Source organism: Girardinichthys multiradiatus, chromosome 7 (assembly GCF_021462225.1).
Source record: "Girardinichthys multiradiatus isolate DD_20200921_A chromosome 7, DD_fGirMul_XY1, whole genome shotgun sequence".
Lineage (NCBI taxonomy): Eukaryota > Metazoa > Chordata > Actinopteri > Cyprinodontiformes > Goodeidae > Girardinichthys > Girardinichthys multiradiatus.
The window spans coordinates 42,741,704-42,758,661 of NC_061800.1; the positions used below are offsets into that span (position 1 = coordinate 42,741,704).

The window sequence follows — 16,958 nt, forward strand, 5'->3', positions numbered from 1 at the left end:
TAATCGTATAATTCTCTCTTTCTCTGTCAGTTTTGTCCCTCAGGCAACGTCTTCTGCAGGTTTGATTAAAAGCATGTTCTGCTTCTTCTCTGCCATTTCCAGAACCTGCTATGATTGTGGATAAACCTGACACTTTGAGCGTGACGGCAGGCGACATGGCCGCCCTGGAGGTCAAAGTGTGTGGAACACCAGAGCTCGTTCCCAAGTGGTTCAAAGACGGCATGGAGCTGGCCACCGGAAGGAAGTACAAGATCTCCTTCTCCCAAATGATCTCCAGTCTGAACGTGCTTTCTACAGAGAAACTGGACTCTGGAGAGTACACATTCCAGGTCATGAACCAAGTCGGAAAAGACCTGAGTAAAATTAATCTCACTGTTTTAGGTGGGTGTCTTCTTTGTGTTCGAATCTGGACTATGGATTTGAATTCAAGTTCTGCCTTTGGTTTAAAAATACATAAGATGATGTAATTTTTTATAATGTTTTCGTTTGATAAAGATTTACAGAAAATTTATTTTGTTAATTATGTAAGATGTTGTGAAATGAGTTGGAGATCCTAAGTGGGTTCTCTTGAATGTTAATTTGTTGTAGTAATTTAATTGAAAAGGAGAAACTCTTGTTATATAGACTGAGGTCCAATATATAGATAGATCCAATACAGGAGCCTAACCTCCTTCCCTCTACAGCACATTACCAAGTGTTCCCCATATTGATTTTATTACTTTTTAAGGTTTTTCGGGCATTCTGGAAGCTTTTCAAAGTTTCTCTTTGGACTTTGGCTGCTTTTTTACTCTTCTTTAGTCAGTTACCTAAACGTTTTTTAATTATGGTGAAAGTGTAAACCCAGTGTCCTACGTCATGATTCCCAGTCAGTCAGTGTCACAGTTAACCAACCATCATCTGTGCTTCTGCAAATGCAGAATCTCTCCCTTGCCTGTCTTTGGACCTGGAGCATTCCCAGGCAACACTTATTTTTACCTGGAGCGTTGCACAAACTTCACGTTAAAGAGCCTCCACCTCAGACTAGCGCATATAGCTAGCTGCTCGCTGTGTGACCCAGTGCTTTTGACAGCTGCGCCCGGCTGTAGCCTTGCTGACGTAGCCACTTCAGAAATCAACCATTTTACACCAACAGGAGATGCAGCAATATTAATGAAAACAATAGCAACTACAATCATCTTAATTTAATGTTTACTCAGCCCAATTCTTCTTGTAAGTAAATTTATCAATAAACCTTTTAAGCCAATCACGGCTTTTACAACCTCCGCCCCACAGCAAGTCAATCCGATCCGAACTTGTCGATGAAATTTTAATTCACTCAGATGCAGCTGTAAATCCAGACCTTTTATTCACAGCCCTTCCTTTCAAACTACTAACTGTGTCCTCCTGAACAGATAAGACAGTTCCTCCAACATTCACCAGGAAGCTGAAGGACTGGAAGATGACTGTGGGGGAAGCTGCAGAGATGGAGTGCAAAGTGTCAGGCTCCCCACCTTTTATCATTTCATGGTACCACGATGGTCAGGAGATACAGAGCGGGCCGAACTGCGAGGTTTCCTTCAGTGACAACAGCTGCACGCTCAGAGTGCCCACCCTAAGGCTGTCCGACTCTGGGATTTACAAATGCAAAGCTGTCAATGAGGCCGGTTTCAGTGAAACTTCAGCCACTCTGGCTGTCAAAGGTCAGTTCCTGCTTCATGTTAATGTGACTGATAAACCCTTAAACCTGCATTTGTTTCATACTAAGAGGTGCCGTTTTCTGAGCTAATGGTTACTATATCCAGCTCTGCTTTGGTTCTGTTTGGATCACATTCTGATTCCACCTTGCTTGATGTTTACATTTACGCCCAGAACCTCCATCTTTCGTGGTGCCACCACAACCGATGGAGGCCATGCCTGGCTCTAACGTGACCTTCTCAGCCATGGTGAAGGGCAGCGCCCCCCTCACCCTGAAATGGTTCAGAGGAACGAAGGAGATCCTGCCAGGGAAGGACTACAGCTTCTTCCTGAAGGACAACCAAGTGACTTTGGAGCTTCACAACGTGAACCGATCTCATGCTGGAGAGTACACCTGTCAGATCATCAATGACGCAGGAAAGGAAAGCTGTGCTGTGAATCTTACAGTCAAAGGTCAGTTTGTCAGGAAGCAGGCTGTTGGTTCTCACATGTCTGCCTCCCATTATAGTCATAGAAGCTTCAGTTAGAACCAGGATGAGAGTAAATGGTTCTTCTGGAGTGATAATAATTCTTTAGATATGAAGGCTGAGAAGAAGCTAAACCAGGAGAAATAGGATCAGAGTAAGTGCTGGTATTTCCTAACTGGTATAAATCAAGAGTTGTCCAGATGGTGGGCATTGTGCATAGGCACAGATTAATTGGTTACACCTTGTCATCTGTAAAGTAACTAAGATGTTTTGGTTGTCTCTGTCAGAACCGGCAGCCTTCTCTAAGAAGCTGAAGGACGTGTCGGTGGAGAAGGGCAAACCTTTGACCCTCGAGTGCTCATACACTGGAACTCCAAAGATCACGGTGAGCTGGTTCAAAGACGGCCAGCAGATCTTTGCTTCATACAAATACAACATCACTACGACTGAAAGCTCTTGCATCCTGGAGGGTCTCTGCACAGACGACAAGGAGGCCGCAGGGACGTACTCCTGCCAGGTGTCCAACGATGCAGGAAAGGACACGAGTGAGGCCGTCGTGTCCATTCTGGGTTCGTCTTACTTCAGATCCGACTGATTATCTTCTGATGAAGGATGCCATGAATCCTCACTCTAATGTTTCGTTGTGTCCACAGAGCCTCCATACTTTGTTGAATCTCTGGAGCCCATGGAGGTGACCGCTGGGGATGGAGTGTGTCTGAAGTGCCAGGTGGCAGGTACACCTGAGATCAAGGTGTCCTGGTTCAAGGCTGACGGCAAAGTTAGGTCCAGCCCCACCTGTAAGCTGGAGTACTCAAAGGGAGTCGCCTGTCTGAAGCTCAGCAAAGCCACCAAAGCTGACATCGGGGAGTACACCTGCAAGGCGGAGAACAAGATCGGCTCTACCTCCTCCACCTGTAGACTCAATGTACTCGGTAAGACAACATAGACCTTTAGTGAATACTTTTGTTATTTATTACCTCCAATTTCATGCAAAGTCCTGAAATCTGTTGACCCTCGGTTTTCTCCAGAGGCCAAAACCCCTCCATCATTCCCCAAAAAGATCACCAGCCTGCAGGAGACGGAGGGCCAGGCGGTCCGCTTCGAGTGCCGCGTCGCCGGCTCATCGCCCATCGAGGTGTCATGGCTGAAAGACGGCGAGCCACTGATGCAGGGAGTCGAGTTCTCCATGCTCTACGATGACAACACGGCTGTGCTGCAGATCAGCCGTGGCGAGATGAGGCATTCTGGGGAGTACACGTGTGTGGCCACCAACAGCGTGGGCTCAGCCTCCTGCAGAGCCAAACTCACCATGCAAGGTCTGTGATGCTCCCTATGGAGACCTAATGGTCCAAATTTAGGATGTTTGCAAACTAAACAGAGGGAGTATTCAGGGTCTTAGTTCAACTCTGCTTATGATGACAAATGTTTAGAGCAGCACACCTGCAAAAAGTGTTGGTAGATACAGCTGAGTTTATGAACCTTGATCAAGTATGAGTCTTGCTTGTGTAATTTCTCCTTACTTTCTATTTTTCTTACCAAACTTTCTTAAAGTCATCTTGATCTAGATTCCTGCAGACTGTTTGAAAGTCTTTCAGAGTTTTTTACTTTACTGTCAGTTTCAGTCCAGTCTTCACCCGAGCATTTTCAAAGGATTTTATTTTATTGCTAAGCTATTTAACATTGGCCTATGAATCATTCAAACTAAAATAAGCCTCCAAGCTCCAGAAACTGGGTTTGTGCATCTCTGGTTTGTGGTCAATATGACGCACATGTCAATAAACTACCATTAATCCAATTTATTTTAGATACAAAAGGAAAAAAATGACGTGACGCAGTTATATTCATTTATTTTAAGGTAAACAAAGTACGATTCAATATGATGTGTCTTAATGCGACAAGACAAAACCAAGAAATTAAGCTACTTAGTTGAATATACCTAATTAATTACATTAATAAACATCAACCTTTTACAAACAAGTCTCATCTGCCTGACTTAAATAAAATAAAAAACACTGGATTTAAACGATGAAATCTGTCCAGCTGTTAGTAACAATCAGCAGTGAGCAGCACAGTTTTCATATCATTTACAGAAAGATTTTATTAATTTTATTTCTTTTATAACGTCTTGCTTTCTAATCTATTAAGCATTCAATGTTGCTTCAAACTACCTCTAGTATCACTTAAGTTAACTGTATTGATGGTGAGGTATCTCAGCTGGAATGAACTTGTTGGTCCTCAGTTTTTCTCAGACATGGAGGAGGGAATAATAAATAAAAAAAAACAAGGTTGAGGTACTGAAAATCTGATTCTCAGCAACACTGTAAGGCTGTCTATCTTTAAAGAAGGTAATGCATCTATAAGTGTCTGGTTTAAAGGAGGACAGGAACAACATTGCCCACGACGTTTGGAGCTTCTCATCTAGGAAAAGTCAGAAACTGAGGCAGATAAAGCTGGATTTTAGGCGGACATCCTCATTCATAGCACATGCTGTCTCAAATATGTAATAAGGAGAGTTGTGCTAATTTATGGTTAGCTGGCACGTGCATTTTTATGCCTTTGCCATTTCTACCCTCATTGTTGTTTTTGTAGGTGACAAGCACCTTAACCATCCTTAGCGGTGCTAATTGTGGTCTGCTTTCTAACTGCAGGAGGACCACCCCACCCCCACAACAATTAAATGTTTTCTGTTAAATCATATGTGTCAAATAATAGGGTGGAACATGTTTCTGAATCAAAATGTAGATGAAAACCAATGCATCTAGATTTCCAAAACTGCATCTTTTCACAGCTGCTCTACCGATGCACGGGCATCTGCGTATCGATATGAATCACTTCATCTCAACATCTCTAGTCAACAAAATAGATAACAACAATGTGACAATTTCAGTTTGGATCTTTAGGTACTTTGTTGCCCGCAGGTTTTATAAAGATAAATTGTTCACAATTCTTTGGGTTTGTCTTTAATTTATCACATTTAACAAATAGAAATTAGGCTTTTAGCTCCGATGAGATGATTCTTAAAGTTACACATAAAATATACTTTGTATGTGGTACAGAGGAGCTCTACTATATGGCTCCGGGTGCAGAGAGAAAGGGCTTTAGAAACTTTGCAGTGCAGCAGTAAAGAGCAGAAACAGCTGCTTGTGTGTTTAATAAAGTCAGTTGAGCTTGAACCTGGTCTTCATCTAAAATGTTCCCATTGTCTTGTCTTTCTGGTGCTCTTTCATGGGTCTGCAGAACCCAGATACCCTCCGGTCTTTGACAGAAAGTTGTCACCGCGGGAGGTGATAGTGGGTAACAGCATTGAGATGGAGTGTCATATGACCGGTTCTGCCCCCATCAAAGTCACGTGGTCCAAAGACCATAAAGATATTCGCTCTGGCGGGAACTATAAGATCAGCTGCGTGGATAACACAGCCCACCTGACCATCCTGAAGGCAGACAAAGCTGACACAGGAAAATACTTCTGCCATGCCTCCAATGACATGGGGAAGGACTCTTGTTCTACTGACATCTCTGTCAAAGGTATTTTGGTCTTGTGGTCCAAAACCCTCAGGCCCCTCTGAGAGGGAATCTTAGGTGAGTAACCCACGCTTCTTCTCTTCACTGTTTCTTTCCCTCTTGATTTCAGAGCGTAAAAATCCACCGGTGTTCACCAAAAAGCCTTCGGAGCAAATCGAAGACATGGAAGGCAAACTGGTAAAGATCGAGGGCAGAGTGACCGGCTCACAGCCCGTGTCAGTCAGCTGGTTCAAAGATGGCAAGGAAATCCACAGCTCTGACAAATACGATATCAGCTTTAAGAGCAATGTGGCCGTGCTGTGCATCAAGAGCAGCCAGGTGACGGACAGCGGCAGGTATTCCTGCCAGGCCTCCAACGAAGCTGGAAGAGCTTCCTGTGACGTCACCGTGGGCATCCTGGGTGGGTTTGATGTTCAAAGTTCACTCGGTGTTTGATTGACTCAGAACAGGAACAATTAGGGATCATCTGATGCATCAAAATGTCTCTGCTGAGACATTTTCAGTCTTACAGCTTTTAAAGAAAAACATTTTTGATCTGGTGTTTGATGGGCATTTACAGGCGTTTGGTCTTTTAGAAAGAAGAGTTTAGATAAACTTTAATTTCCTCTAGTTTGAGTAGGTAAAAATTATCCTTTTTTTTGTTCCCATCTGTAATTTGATTTGGTTTCATGTTTCTGTTATGTTGTCCCTGTCTAAATTAGCTTGCTCTAGTCTCTGTTGCGATGTTCCAGTCTTTGTCAACATGCTCCAGATTTATTCTTTTATATGTGTTGGGATGGGATCCGGTGTGTTTTTCACGGTTCATGTCTCTGTTAAGTTGTTCGAGTCTGTGGTGGGATGGGATCCAGGGTGTTTTTGGTTGTTGCTGTCTCCGTTAGGTGATTCCAGTTTATAATGAAATTTTATCCAGTCTGTTTTGGACTGTTACAGCCTTCTTTGGTGTTTCAGTCTGTTTCAGTTAAAGCAGCTGCATTATAGTTGAATTCATACATAAACTTTTTATTATTTGTTCTTTTTTCAAGCAGATTTTATTGTTGTAAACTAATAACCTCTGCTGACAGGCCACATGGCCGCCCTCACACTTTTTGTTTACCTTTTCAGAAATGTATCTTTTGAAAAATCATGTACAGAAGGAAATGAATTGGCTACTGGCAATTCATTTCCTTCTGGTGTGAAACTGGTGTGAACGTTTCATTTCTATATGTTTCTAAACGTATCCCTGTGCAGGCAGCTGAGTTCAATGCATTTTATCTCATCTGCAGAAGCCAAGAAGCCTCCAGTGTTTGATGTACCTCTCAAACCTGTGACTGTGGAAGAAGGTGACAAGCTGAACCTCAGGTGTCATGTCTGTGGGTCTGCTCCACTGAAGGTCCAGTGGATGAAAGACAGGAAAGAGCTGTCATCAGCTGGTAGCATCAGGCTCAGCTTCTCTGACGGTACAGCCAGCCTGGAGGTCAGCTCAGTCTCCAAACACGATGCTGGTGATTACCTCTGCAAGGCCACCAATAATGCCGGTGCCGAGTTCTGCAAAGCCAAAGTCATAGTGAAAGGTAAACCAGAATGGTCTCCTAATCATTGCAGCCGCTACTCAATTCTATCTGTGTTTTCTAGACTAATAATTGGAGATTAATGCAGTCTACAGTATTTCAACGTGTGTGAATGAAAAGAAGTCTTGATGTTCCCTTGTGTTGCTGTATTACAGAGAAACCCGGAGCAGCTAAACCTGAGGCTCCTGCAGCTGCTCCAACACAAAAACTGGATAATCTGTTCTTCATCGAGGAACCCAAAACTACACACGTTACAGAGAGTAAGATCCTCAATGTGGGAATAAAAACACTAGAAACCTTGTAGTTTTGTTCTTACATCCACCTGTGTCTCTACAGAGGGAACTGCCACCTTCATTGCTAAGGTTGGCGGAGAACCCATCCCAAGCGTTAAGTGGATGAAAGGGAAATGGAGGCAGCTCACACATGGCGGCCGCATCGCCATCGTGCAGAAGGGTGAAGAAGCCAAGCTGGAGATCCGAGAGGTGACCAAGTCGGACTCGGGTCAGTACCGGTGCGTTGCCTCCAACAAGCATGGAGAGATTGAGTGCAACGCTGACATGCACGTGGACGAGAAGAAAGAGACACCGCAGCTTGAAGGAGACCTACGAGCTAAACTGAAGAAGTAAGTTTATTCCAGAACTTTCCAAGCTAGAACCTCAGTCAGTATCAAACTCCTGACATCTGACCTATGTTGCCCTCAGGACACCATCAAAGCAGAAGAGTCCACAGGAGGGGAAGGACATTGACATTGTCGAGCTGCTGAGAAATGTCGACCCCAAAGAGTACGAGAAATACGCCCGAATGTACGGCATAACTGACTACAGAGGTCTGCTGCAGGCCATCGAGCAGCTGAAGAAAGAAAGGGGTGAAGAAAGTGGAAGACCGGTAAGACTTCATGCTGGTTTTAGGGCTTCATGTTTTGGCACATTTGCAGTGCTGAGTAATAACCTCGTTATTACAGGAAATGGAACGTGGAGACAGAGAGTCTGATGAGGACATGGCTCGACTGGTGGCTGACCTGCAGAAGAGGATGGAGGGGACAGAGGTCAGGACACACTGGCTGCTGAACACATTTCAGCATGATGGCATTTGTATTGCTGATAAATCAGGCATCAGCTGATTTTAGTCCTAATCACTGAACCTCCAGATGTGCTAAAAGGATAGATTCGTTAACTTGTCCTAAATATCCCTGTCTTTAATGGTTCCTGGAACTGAAAAGTCTTTAGAAAAGGGTACCTTTAGGATTTCTTTCTTAGGCTGGCCCAATGGGTCACACATTCAAATGTTCTGATTTGTATAACCGTGACTTTAAAATTGGACCGGAACCATCAAACTGCCATAAACTGGACCTGTCAATGCACAGCTGAATCACTGATGGTTTCTGTTACACTTGGTAAGGTTTTAGTCTGAAGAAGAAGCTAGAAAGCACACATTGGTTAAAAAAACTGCTATAAGGTTCTGCCAACACATAACATGCAAAGCTTTATCATTTCTCTCTAAAAATGGATCTGACATGTACAACTACAGCCTTTAACAAGCCAATGTCTTGCTCTTCCTGTTTCATGCTCAGTAGGTTGCTTTAATGCTAGGATATGTTTAGCATGCTTCCTCTGTTTTGATATGACTTGTTTGATTTATAGCATAATTCAGGGCAGTTCTAGTTAATCGTGTTTCATCTGTCCTGTTCATGGTTCTGTCTCATTCACCAGGAGCTGTGGATGTCATAGTAATTCAGAATAGAATAGAAATGTCCTTCATTGCCCCTCAGTGGGGAAATTCAGGTACACCAGCAGCAAAGTGAAGCATGCAGATTCACACAAAGGTAAATAAAATACTAGCAAAAATAACAAATAAGAGCCTGCACAGCAATGATAGATTTACAACAAAAGAAAAACTACTGTTCGGTTATTAAAAATACCATACTCAGATAAAAAAAAGTGCTACTTAGTTGGATAATTCAAAAAATTTTAAAATGAGACCACAGCACTCTCTCACACATACTGTGAATGTCATTGGGGTAAAAAGACTTAGATTCTGGAAGTGGAAAGCCGGATTAGATCAACAAAATATTGTGTCTGTGTGTATGAAGGCGTTTTGTAAGCACTGGACACAAAAATAGGTGATTTATAAAAACTCCCCATGCCAAATGTGACCACATGACTGGCTGAGGGTCTGACTGATTTAGTAACAGACAGCAGACCAACAACGGGTTTCGGAGGAGCTGAGGATCCTGAGCAGATATCTAGGATTGGATCCAGACTTCCCTACAAGTTATACATGACCTTTGTTCCGTTAGAGGAACTAATAAATTGTTGCCTTGAAAGTGTTTGCCAGTGAAACTGTGTTTCTGTCAACAACATGAAAGATAACTGTCTCGTTGCTCATGCAGCCTGTCACTGTAGTGAAGGACATCTCCAACCAGTCTATCTTCACCGATGAAGAGGCAGTGTTTGAATGCGAGATCAAGATCAACTACCCAGAGATCACGCTGTCATGGTACAAGGGCACGCAGAAGCTGGACACGGGCGACAAATACGACATCAGTATTAGCGACGATCGCCACCTGCTCAAGATCAAAAAGTGTCAGTCGTCCGACCAGGGCAACTACCGGGTGGTGTGTGGGCCGCACATCTCCAGCGCCAAGCTCACCGTCACGGGTCAGTACCGACACAACCCTGTGCCTCAACTGCTGAGTGTCCCATCTAAGCCAAAGCTGATTGTTCTGCTCTTCATGTGTTTCAGAGGTGGAGGTGGAGAAACACCTGCAGGATACATCGGGTAAGGAAGGCCAGTCGTGCACACTGTCTTGTCAGTTGTCTGTTCCTAACGTCCAGGCTCAGTGGTTTAAAAATGGCAAGCAGTTAGAGATGAAGGGAAGGTATTCCTCCATGGTCAAACACAAAGTTCAGAAGCTTCTGATCAAAGACCTGAAGTCGGAAGACCGGGGCAGATACTCCTGCAGATACCAACACCTGGAGTCCTCAGCAGACCTCAGGGTGGAAGGTTGGTACCTGGAAACCTTCCTGTAGACGTGATGGATGCTCTGCCCGATTACTAACCTCTTTTGATTCAACCAAATCTAAAACTAATATTGGAAATTTGGCTTTTACCCTCTTTTTTCCTGTTCCTCCTGGATTTATTCTGTCTTAATACTGTCTCTTGCACCACCATCTCAAACGCATCGTCCTTCCAACAACCAGTCATCATAACGTCTCATGAACATCCATCTGGTGGTCATCTCTAACCGTGTGGATGTTGTGTTCGTGAAAAACTGCCACTTTACTGTCACGTTTACCCATTCACGTCTTTATCTGTTTTAGCTGAACAAATTCATTTCACCAAACGCATCCACAACATCGAAGTCAACGAGCGCCAGTCGGCCACCTTCGAGTGCGAGGTGTCCTTCGACAACGCCATCGTTTCTTGGTACAAAGACACCTGGGAACTGACAGAATGTACTAAGTACAACTTCAGAAGCGAAGGTCGAAGACATTTTATGATCATTCGAAATGTGACCATTGAAGACGAAGGTGTGTAGAGCCCCACCGAGCTCCAGAGGCCGTCTCAGAACCCTGCAGATTTTCTCCTCTTGCTGTTCTTTGTGACCTGAGTGTGTTCATTACTAATGTCATGTAGGCGTGTACTCAGTGATTGTGAGATTGGAGCCCAGAGGAGAGGCTAGGAGCACAGCTGAGCTTTATTTGTCTGGCAAAGGTACAGTCATTAGTCAGGAAACATGTTCTCTGCTTCTGTTCAGCTTCAGACCATCTCAGACTTTAACACAAACCGCACTCATTTTGTCTTTTCGCAGAAATCGAACTAGCGATGGTGCCGACAGGTGAGTGATTTATTCTCAAGAACATCCACAAAGTTTTTCAGCAGGGACATGTCCGGAAACTCCTCTTGTACACTTAGATGGAGGATGATTCAGCACTGCAGATGGGTTTAATATAGTAACGGTCCAGTTTTCACCCTGATTCTCATGTTAGGAAGTCAGCAGGATGTCTGATACCCAGATTGATGTTGCTCTGCAGCACTCAAACTGCCTTCATCCAGTGCAGTCAGACATGATTGGTGATCACTGGTGAGCAAGAGGAGTTTCCAAACTGTCCACTAGCAGTTTATAACTCTACATATAGCCATAAACCATCATATTTTAACCACTCCAGGATTTCTTGAGCTTGTTTTAGATAATTGCTGCCTAAAAGTCTGAGATTGGTGGCAGTTGTTTCAAGAAACTGAAAATACATAAATTAATCCGTACAACAGCCTTTCCAGTTTCAAGGTTAACTGAGTGAATCAGAGTAAGGCTTGAAAATGGATGAGGCGTTTGTTCTGTTCATTTTCTTGATTATGGTTTAATCACAGAAAGCCAATCTAAAAGAAATTTTAAAACAGAAATGTGTGTCTGCCGACTGAAAATATGTCCACATACTACACTGTACATACACTCAAAATTTGGTCGTGTTTTTGCATGAATTACTCCATCAATGCGGCTCGGCATGTAGGAGATCAGCCTGTGGTTCTGCTGAGATGTTCAGAAAGCCCGGGTTGGGTTAACAGCAGCCTTGAGCTTGTCTTCAATGTTGGTTCTGGTGTCTTTCATCTTCTTCTTGGAAATACTCTATAGTTTTCTACGCGGAGTGATGAACTACAGTGATCTCATGGTTGTTGAAGCAGGTACTGGTAAAGCTTGTCAGCAGAGGGAATCAGAAAGTGCTTTTAAATTTCTTGAGTATGGCTGCGCAGACTTTGGACAATGGACTAGCAAAATCAGATAACAGATTACAACAAAATCATCACTGACTGTGAAAACTTCAAACAGGACCTCAAACAACTTAGATTCTGTGCCTCCCCAACCTTCTTCCACACTCCAGGACCTTGATTTTCAAAGGAAATGTAAAATTTGCTTTGTTCTAAAAAGAGGACAACTGTGCACTAGTCCAGTCCTTTTTCTTCTTAGTCCAGGTAAGACGCTTCTTCTGCTGTCTCTGATTCAGGATTGAACACAAGATGTGACAGTTGTAGCCTATGGCTTGGATTAATCTGTTTGTTTTGGCTCTTGGCGCTCTTAGCCCAGCTGCATACCCCACACTCTTGAATGGACTTTGCTTCACAGTCCTCTTATTCATGTTGTTTCTGCAATATTTCAGGGATATTTTTTCCTTCCACTCAACTTTCCAGTACGATCATTGGATACAACATTCTATGAACAGCCAGCTGTTTTAATGATGATCTTTTGTGGGGTTACCCTCCTTGTGGAGGGGGCCAGTCATTGTCAACTCTTCATGTGAGGAGTCTTCTTCATGATTGTGCAGGCCATATAATGACCAGAATATACCATAATATAAATACCTTTTTTTAAATTCGTTTTATGTGGCATTCAATGTTTTTCTGAAGCTGAAAAGTTGGCACTTTTAGTGTTGGTGATAAAGTGCTGAAAGAAATGATGAGAAGTGTCCAAAAGAAGACAAACCTCATAGTGCCTCCAGCATCACCACATCCTGGAGAGACTGATAATAATAGTTAAGTTCATAGCAGGAAAGATGTTTGGTCTGAACCATGCTCCATATTCTGTAGATATCCCAGACTCTTCAGTTCAGAGGCCAGAAGTGCCTTCATCAGAAGAGATTCAAGGTAAGATTCTCCTACTGCTGCAGGGACTAAATTAAAACCTGAAACATTGTTTCTGTGAGGTTCATCGTGTCTTCTAACAGACCTGAAATGTGTTTCTGTGTCTCTTCAAGAATCTGTTGAGTTCTATCAATATGAAGAAAAGGTCAAACTGAGAGGTATTTTCTGTTTTTATTCCAAACCTCCTTTCAAACAGAGTTTATTAACATGATGACTGCTGGTCCAAATTCAACCATCAGATTAACTCAAACCTTAACAACAAATAAAAGCGTCCTTTTTATCTGATGATGGGGACTTAATGCTTTGTTTTTCTTTACAAGAATCAGCTGAATATTCATATCAGTATGAAGAGGAGGTGCAGCAGAAAGGTACCACAGGTCTCTCCCTCTTCATCCTCTTCATCAGCATGTAATCATCTGAGCAGATCTGGGGCAGATAGTAACAACTTCCTTCATATTCAGTTTGAAACAAAAAGCAGTAATCCAGTTATGACTAGAAACAACGTTTAAAAGGTAAAATCTGTTCTTACAGACGTTAGTGAAGTCATTGGTCTTCTGAGGTTGATTGGAGGCCAGATACATCTGGTTTAGATTTGACCCACATCTGCTTCATTTTTCCACCCTTTTCTGTTTCATTACCAGTTTAATATCACCATCTCTATGCTGTTTCTTGGATGGGTTTGGTTTTGTCCTGATTTTCTTTTTTTATCTCATTTCTTCCTCTAACTCCCTCTGACCTTCAGTGTTTTTGGTATTGTTACACCTGTGAATTTAACCCTTCATACGTGTTTAAATACTGCAGCTGCTTATGATAACATCAGATCTCTTCCACTGGAGTAAAATGTGATTTCTGATCATTTTTGCTGATTTTATTCCCATATATTGCAACACTAAACAGATCCAGAATATTACAGACGACCCTCAGAAATCTGGAGTTTCCCTGTAGAAATCAATGTTAGAGAGTTACGAAGCATCTTGTTGTTTAATGTGAAGTTGTTTCTGAAATGTTTGTCTCACGTCTGTTTTCTGTCACTTCTGTGATTTTCGCTCCTTTAGTCGAGTATCAGAGCTGGACAGAGGAGACTGTAACACAACAGGTTTCAGAGACTAAAGGTATCAGTGTCGTGTTTATGTTCCTCTTTTTTGTGTCGTCCTCTCTTTTAATAACCTCTTTTTAACACACAAAGACTAATTTTGACCCTGCAGATTTTCCATAAGGCGATTAAAGGTTTTCTTGGTGTTATAAATGTCTTCAGACACCAACATTAGTTTTTGTGTTCCTGTCTGGTTTCAGCTGCCAGCGTTGCTGTTGATGAAAAAGTGGAGACCATGAAAGTTGAAATGAGGGAAGAAATACCAACTAAACGTAAGACAGAACTCTGCCAGCACTTCCATCCTCTAATTAAGTTTAAACATTTTCATTATTATTTTTCACTTTTCTACAATATTTTTTGGCTACAAAACAAAAATTACGTGACAGCGCGTAGTGTTTAGGTAGGGATGCACACAAAGCTGACGAAAAGGCTGACAAAACTCAGCCCCATTTGGAGCTCCCCATCTGAGCCGTATGTTACAGCAGAAACACCATTCAAAGTTTAAACAGATGACACTAAGTTGACCTTTACTCCTCTATGGCATTTTTATGCCTTTTACACTTTTTCCACAGTTACAGTTTAAGTTTTGTTTTAGATCTTGCTCTGAATGTTCACCTTAGAGTGTGATGATGTCTGAGCCTACAAAACTTTTTAATTTAATCTACTTTCATGCACTAAGTTTAATCTCCATGTGTACAGTTTAAACATAAATATGTAAGTATTTTTGTCCTCTTTCATCCAGTGTGTCTTCCACTGCTATAGGACCTACAGTTTTCTATCAAATCACCAAAGAGTGGAGAGCACCCGCTTATCTTCCCGCTCACCACCATTATAAATCAGATTTTTTACCTCAGATCTGGAAGGGACGAGTCTCTTGAATTTGTCATGATTCCTACATAAACCGCTGTACACTCATAATTTAACACATGTGGTTCTACCGCTCACTGTTTAAGATTATTTTGACCCGACTTATAGTTTTAACGCAGTAACTGTTTGTTTCAGATGTACTGTTAGTCCCCCTTCATCCTGCACCCGAAAATAGGCAGGAATCACCATAGCAACCAGAAATATCCCAAAAATATAAGTCTCTCTCAGTGAGAGCTGGGATTATTACACAATTAGATTAACATTTTCCAGTGAGCTGAACAGAACAAATCTAATAATGCTGTTTTTGGGCAGGAAGTGATTTTCCAACCATTCTAAAATTCTTGTGAAATCTTCTAGTTTCATTCTCAGATTTGTTTTCCAGGCTGACCTGTTTTAAAGTATCTTCTCCTGTGGATACTTGTTGTTTCTCCTGCATCTGGTTTATTCCAACATGGTTTGTGTGTTTTTCTTTTATCCCAAAGTTGAGAGAAAGCCAGAAGAGAAGCCAACTGCAGTTGTGGAGGAACCAAAGAAAAGTAAGAACGTGTTCAGGGATGGATTCATCAGTGGGCTGTCATGATGTCTTGAAAATGTTCATCCTATTTAATAAACCTTTGCAGAACCAGAGGCCAGAAAGCCAGTAGAGGAAAAGGTTCCTGTAGTTTTGGTCCCGGAGAAGAAGGAAGTTCCTGCTCCCAAAGGTATTCTCCTGCTTGAACATCTTCTAAGTTTTACTTCAATATTCTCTGTCCTTACCTTGATTTTCCTCTCAGAGTGGGTTTGTGTTCTTGTAGTGTTTCAGGTCTGCTGTGTTAGTTGTTGTTTCTGGGTTTATTGTGTTTTAATGTGTCTTTAAAAGAACCAGAGGAGATGAAGAAGCCGTCCGCTGCTCCCTCGCTGCCTGCAGAGAAGCTCGGTCTGCCAACCAAAGGTCTGTATTTCTTCTCGGTGGTGTCCCATCAGGAGTTTCAAGCACTTCCTTTCTTCATAATGTTAAATCTGGGTTTGTTCTGTTTGGACTTTGGTGTTGCCTGTTTTCCTGATAATGTCAGTCTTCCTCAGTCTTTACTCTCTTTCTAACCCTTCGGGGTCACTTTGGACTCTAACATCAGTTCATGTTTATGTTGCATACGTGAAGATGAGCCCAAGCCTCAGGTTCCAGCTGAGCCCAAGAAGCAGGTGCCTGAAGCAAAGCCTAAAGCCGAACCAGAAGTTAAACCTGCTCCAGCTCCCAAGGCAGAACCAGAACCAAAGCCCAAACCTGTTCCAGCTCCGAAAATAGAACCGGAACCAAAGCCTAAACCTGCTCCTGCGGAACCAGTGACGCCTCCATCCAAAGGTATGTTCTGCTCTGTTTGGACCTGTGTTGTAGAACAATAAACTGTTGAGCTTCATATGTGGAAGCAGATCTTTGCCTGTCTTTGGTCTGAACCATCTGAATGTCACTTCAAGCTCCTGAAGAGGCAGCAAAGATCAAACCTGAACCAGAAGCTCCAAAACCAAAGGCAGAGCCGAAGAAAACAAAACCAGAAGTCCGTACACCCGAACCTCCTAAACCAGAACCTCCAGTCCAAACACCAGCACCAAAGGAGCCTGAGAAGAAAGGTACAGAACATCTGTAGCTGACGTTCTTAATCTTCTTGCATCTGACTTTAACATCCTTCTTGTGTCTGTTTGATCAAACTTCTGGGTTCTTCAACCCAGAATATAATCCGAGTCCGAACGGGTTCCATTAACATTGTTTTCTTTTGAGAGGAGAGCAGCAGCAGCATCATCAGCTGCCTGTCGGTAGGTCCAGTTCCCATAATGACAGTGGATACTGTGTTCTTTTTAAAGTGCCAGAAGAACCATCAAAGAAGGAGGTGACTGCTCCTCCACATCCTTCAGTCCCACAGAAGGTTCAGAAAAAGCCAGAAGAACCTCAGAAGAAACCAGCTAAAGGTATCTGAAGCTCATTCTGCAGCTTCTGACATTAAAAGCTGAAGCTCTTCTGGCTCTGTCTGATGTTTCAGCCATGCGTCATGCTCTATGTGATGAGGCTGCATGTTGTGTTTGCTGAGTTGTCTTTTATGTCACTTAAAGGAGTGTTTCTACCTACCTGACCTTTAAAAGGCTTCTAATGTTTGTGAACGGTACTCTTTAAAGTTCCTGTGG

At 42.7% G+C, this 16,958-nt stretch overlaps 1 protein-coding gene across 1 annotated transcript in view; it reads left to right on the forward strand.

The window, feature by feature from the left end:
* ttn.2 (titin, tandem duplicate 2) overlaps positions 1–16,958 on the forward strand; it is a 206,509-nt gene that overhangs the window by 65,381 nt on the left and 124,170 nt on the right. The window contains exons 67-93 of the mRNA XM_047369716.1: positions 103–381; positions 1,392–1,679; positions 1,849–2,127; positions 2,429–2,710; positions 2,795–3,073; positions 3,170–3,457; positions 5,379–5,666; positions 5,773–6,063; positions 6,926–7,213; positions 7,366–7,470; positions 7,547–7,832; positions 7,912–8,095; positions 8,172–8,255; positions 9,600–9,867; positions 9,953–10,213; positions 10,531–10,740; positions 10,847–10,924; positions 11,022–11,048; positions 12,791–12,847; positions 12,958–13,002; positions 13,165–13,212; positions 13,900–13,956; positions 14,138–14,209; positions 15,287–15,340; positions 15,425–15,505; positions 15,664–15,735; positions 15,943–16,143. Coding sequence (XP_047225672.1) covers positions 103–381; positions 1,392–1,679; positions 1,849–2,127; positions 2,429–2,710; positions 2,795–3,073; positions 3,170–3,457; positions 5,379–5,666; positions 5,773–6,063; positions 6,926–7,213; positions 7,366–7,470; positions 7,547–7,832; positions 7,912–8,095; positions 8,172–8,255; positions 9,600–9,867; positions 9,953–10,213; positions 10,531–10,740; positions 10,847–10,924; positions 11,022–11,048; positions 12,791–12,847; positions 12,958–13,002; positions 13,165–13,212; positions 13,900–13,956; positions 14,138–14,209; positions 15,287–15,340; positions 15,425–15,505; positions 15,664–15,735; positions 15,943–16,143 — 4,752 coding nt within the window. The remainder of the gene's footprint in view (positions 1–102; positions 382–1,391; positions 1,680–1,848; positions 2,128–2,428; positions 2,711–2,794; positions 3,074–3,169; positions 3,458–5,378; positions 5,667–5,772; positions 6,064–6,925; positions 7,214–7,365; positions 7,471–7,546; positions 7,833–7,911; positions 8,096–8,171; positions 8,256–9,599; positions 9,868–9,952; positions 10,214–10,530; positions 10,741–10,846; positions 10,925–11,021; positions 11,049–12,790; positions 12,848–12,957; positions 13,003–13,164; positions 13,213–13,899; positions 13,957–14,137; positions 14,210–15,286; positions 15,341–15,424; positions 15,506–15,663; positions 15,736–15,942; positions 16,144–16,958) is intronic.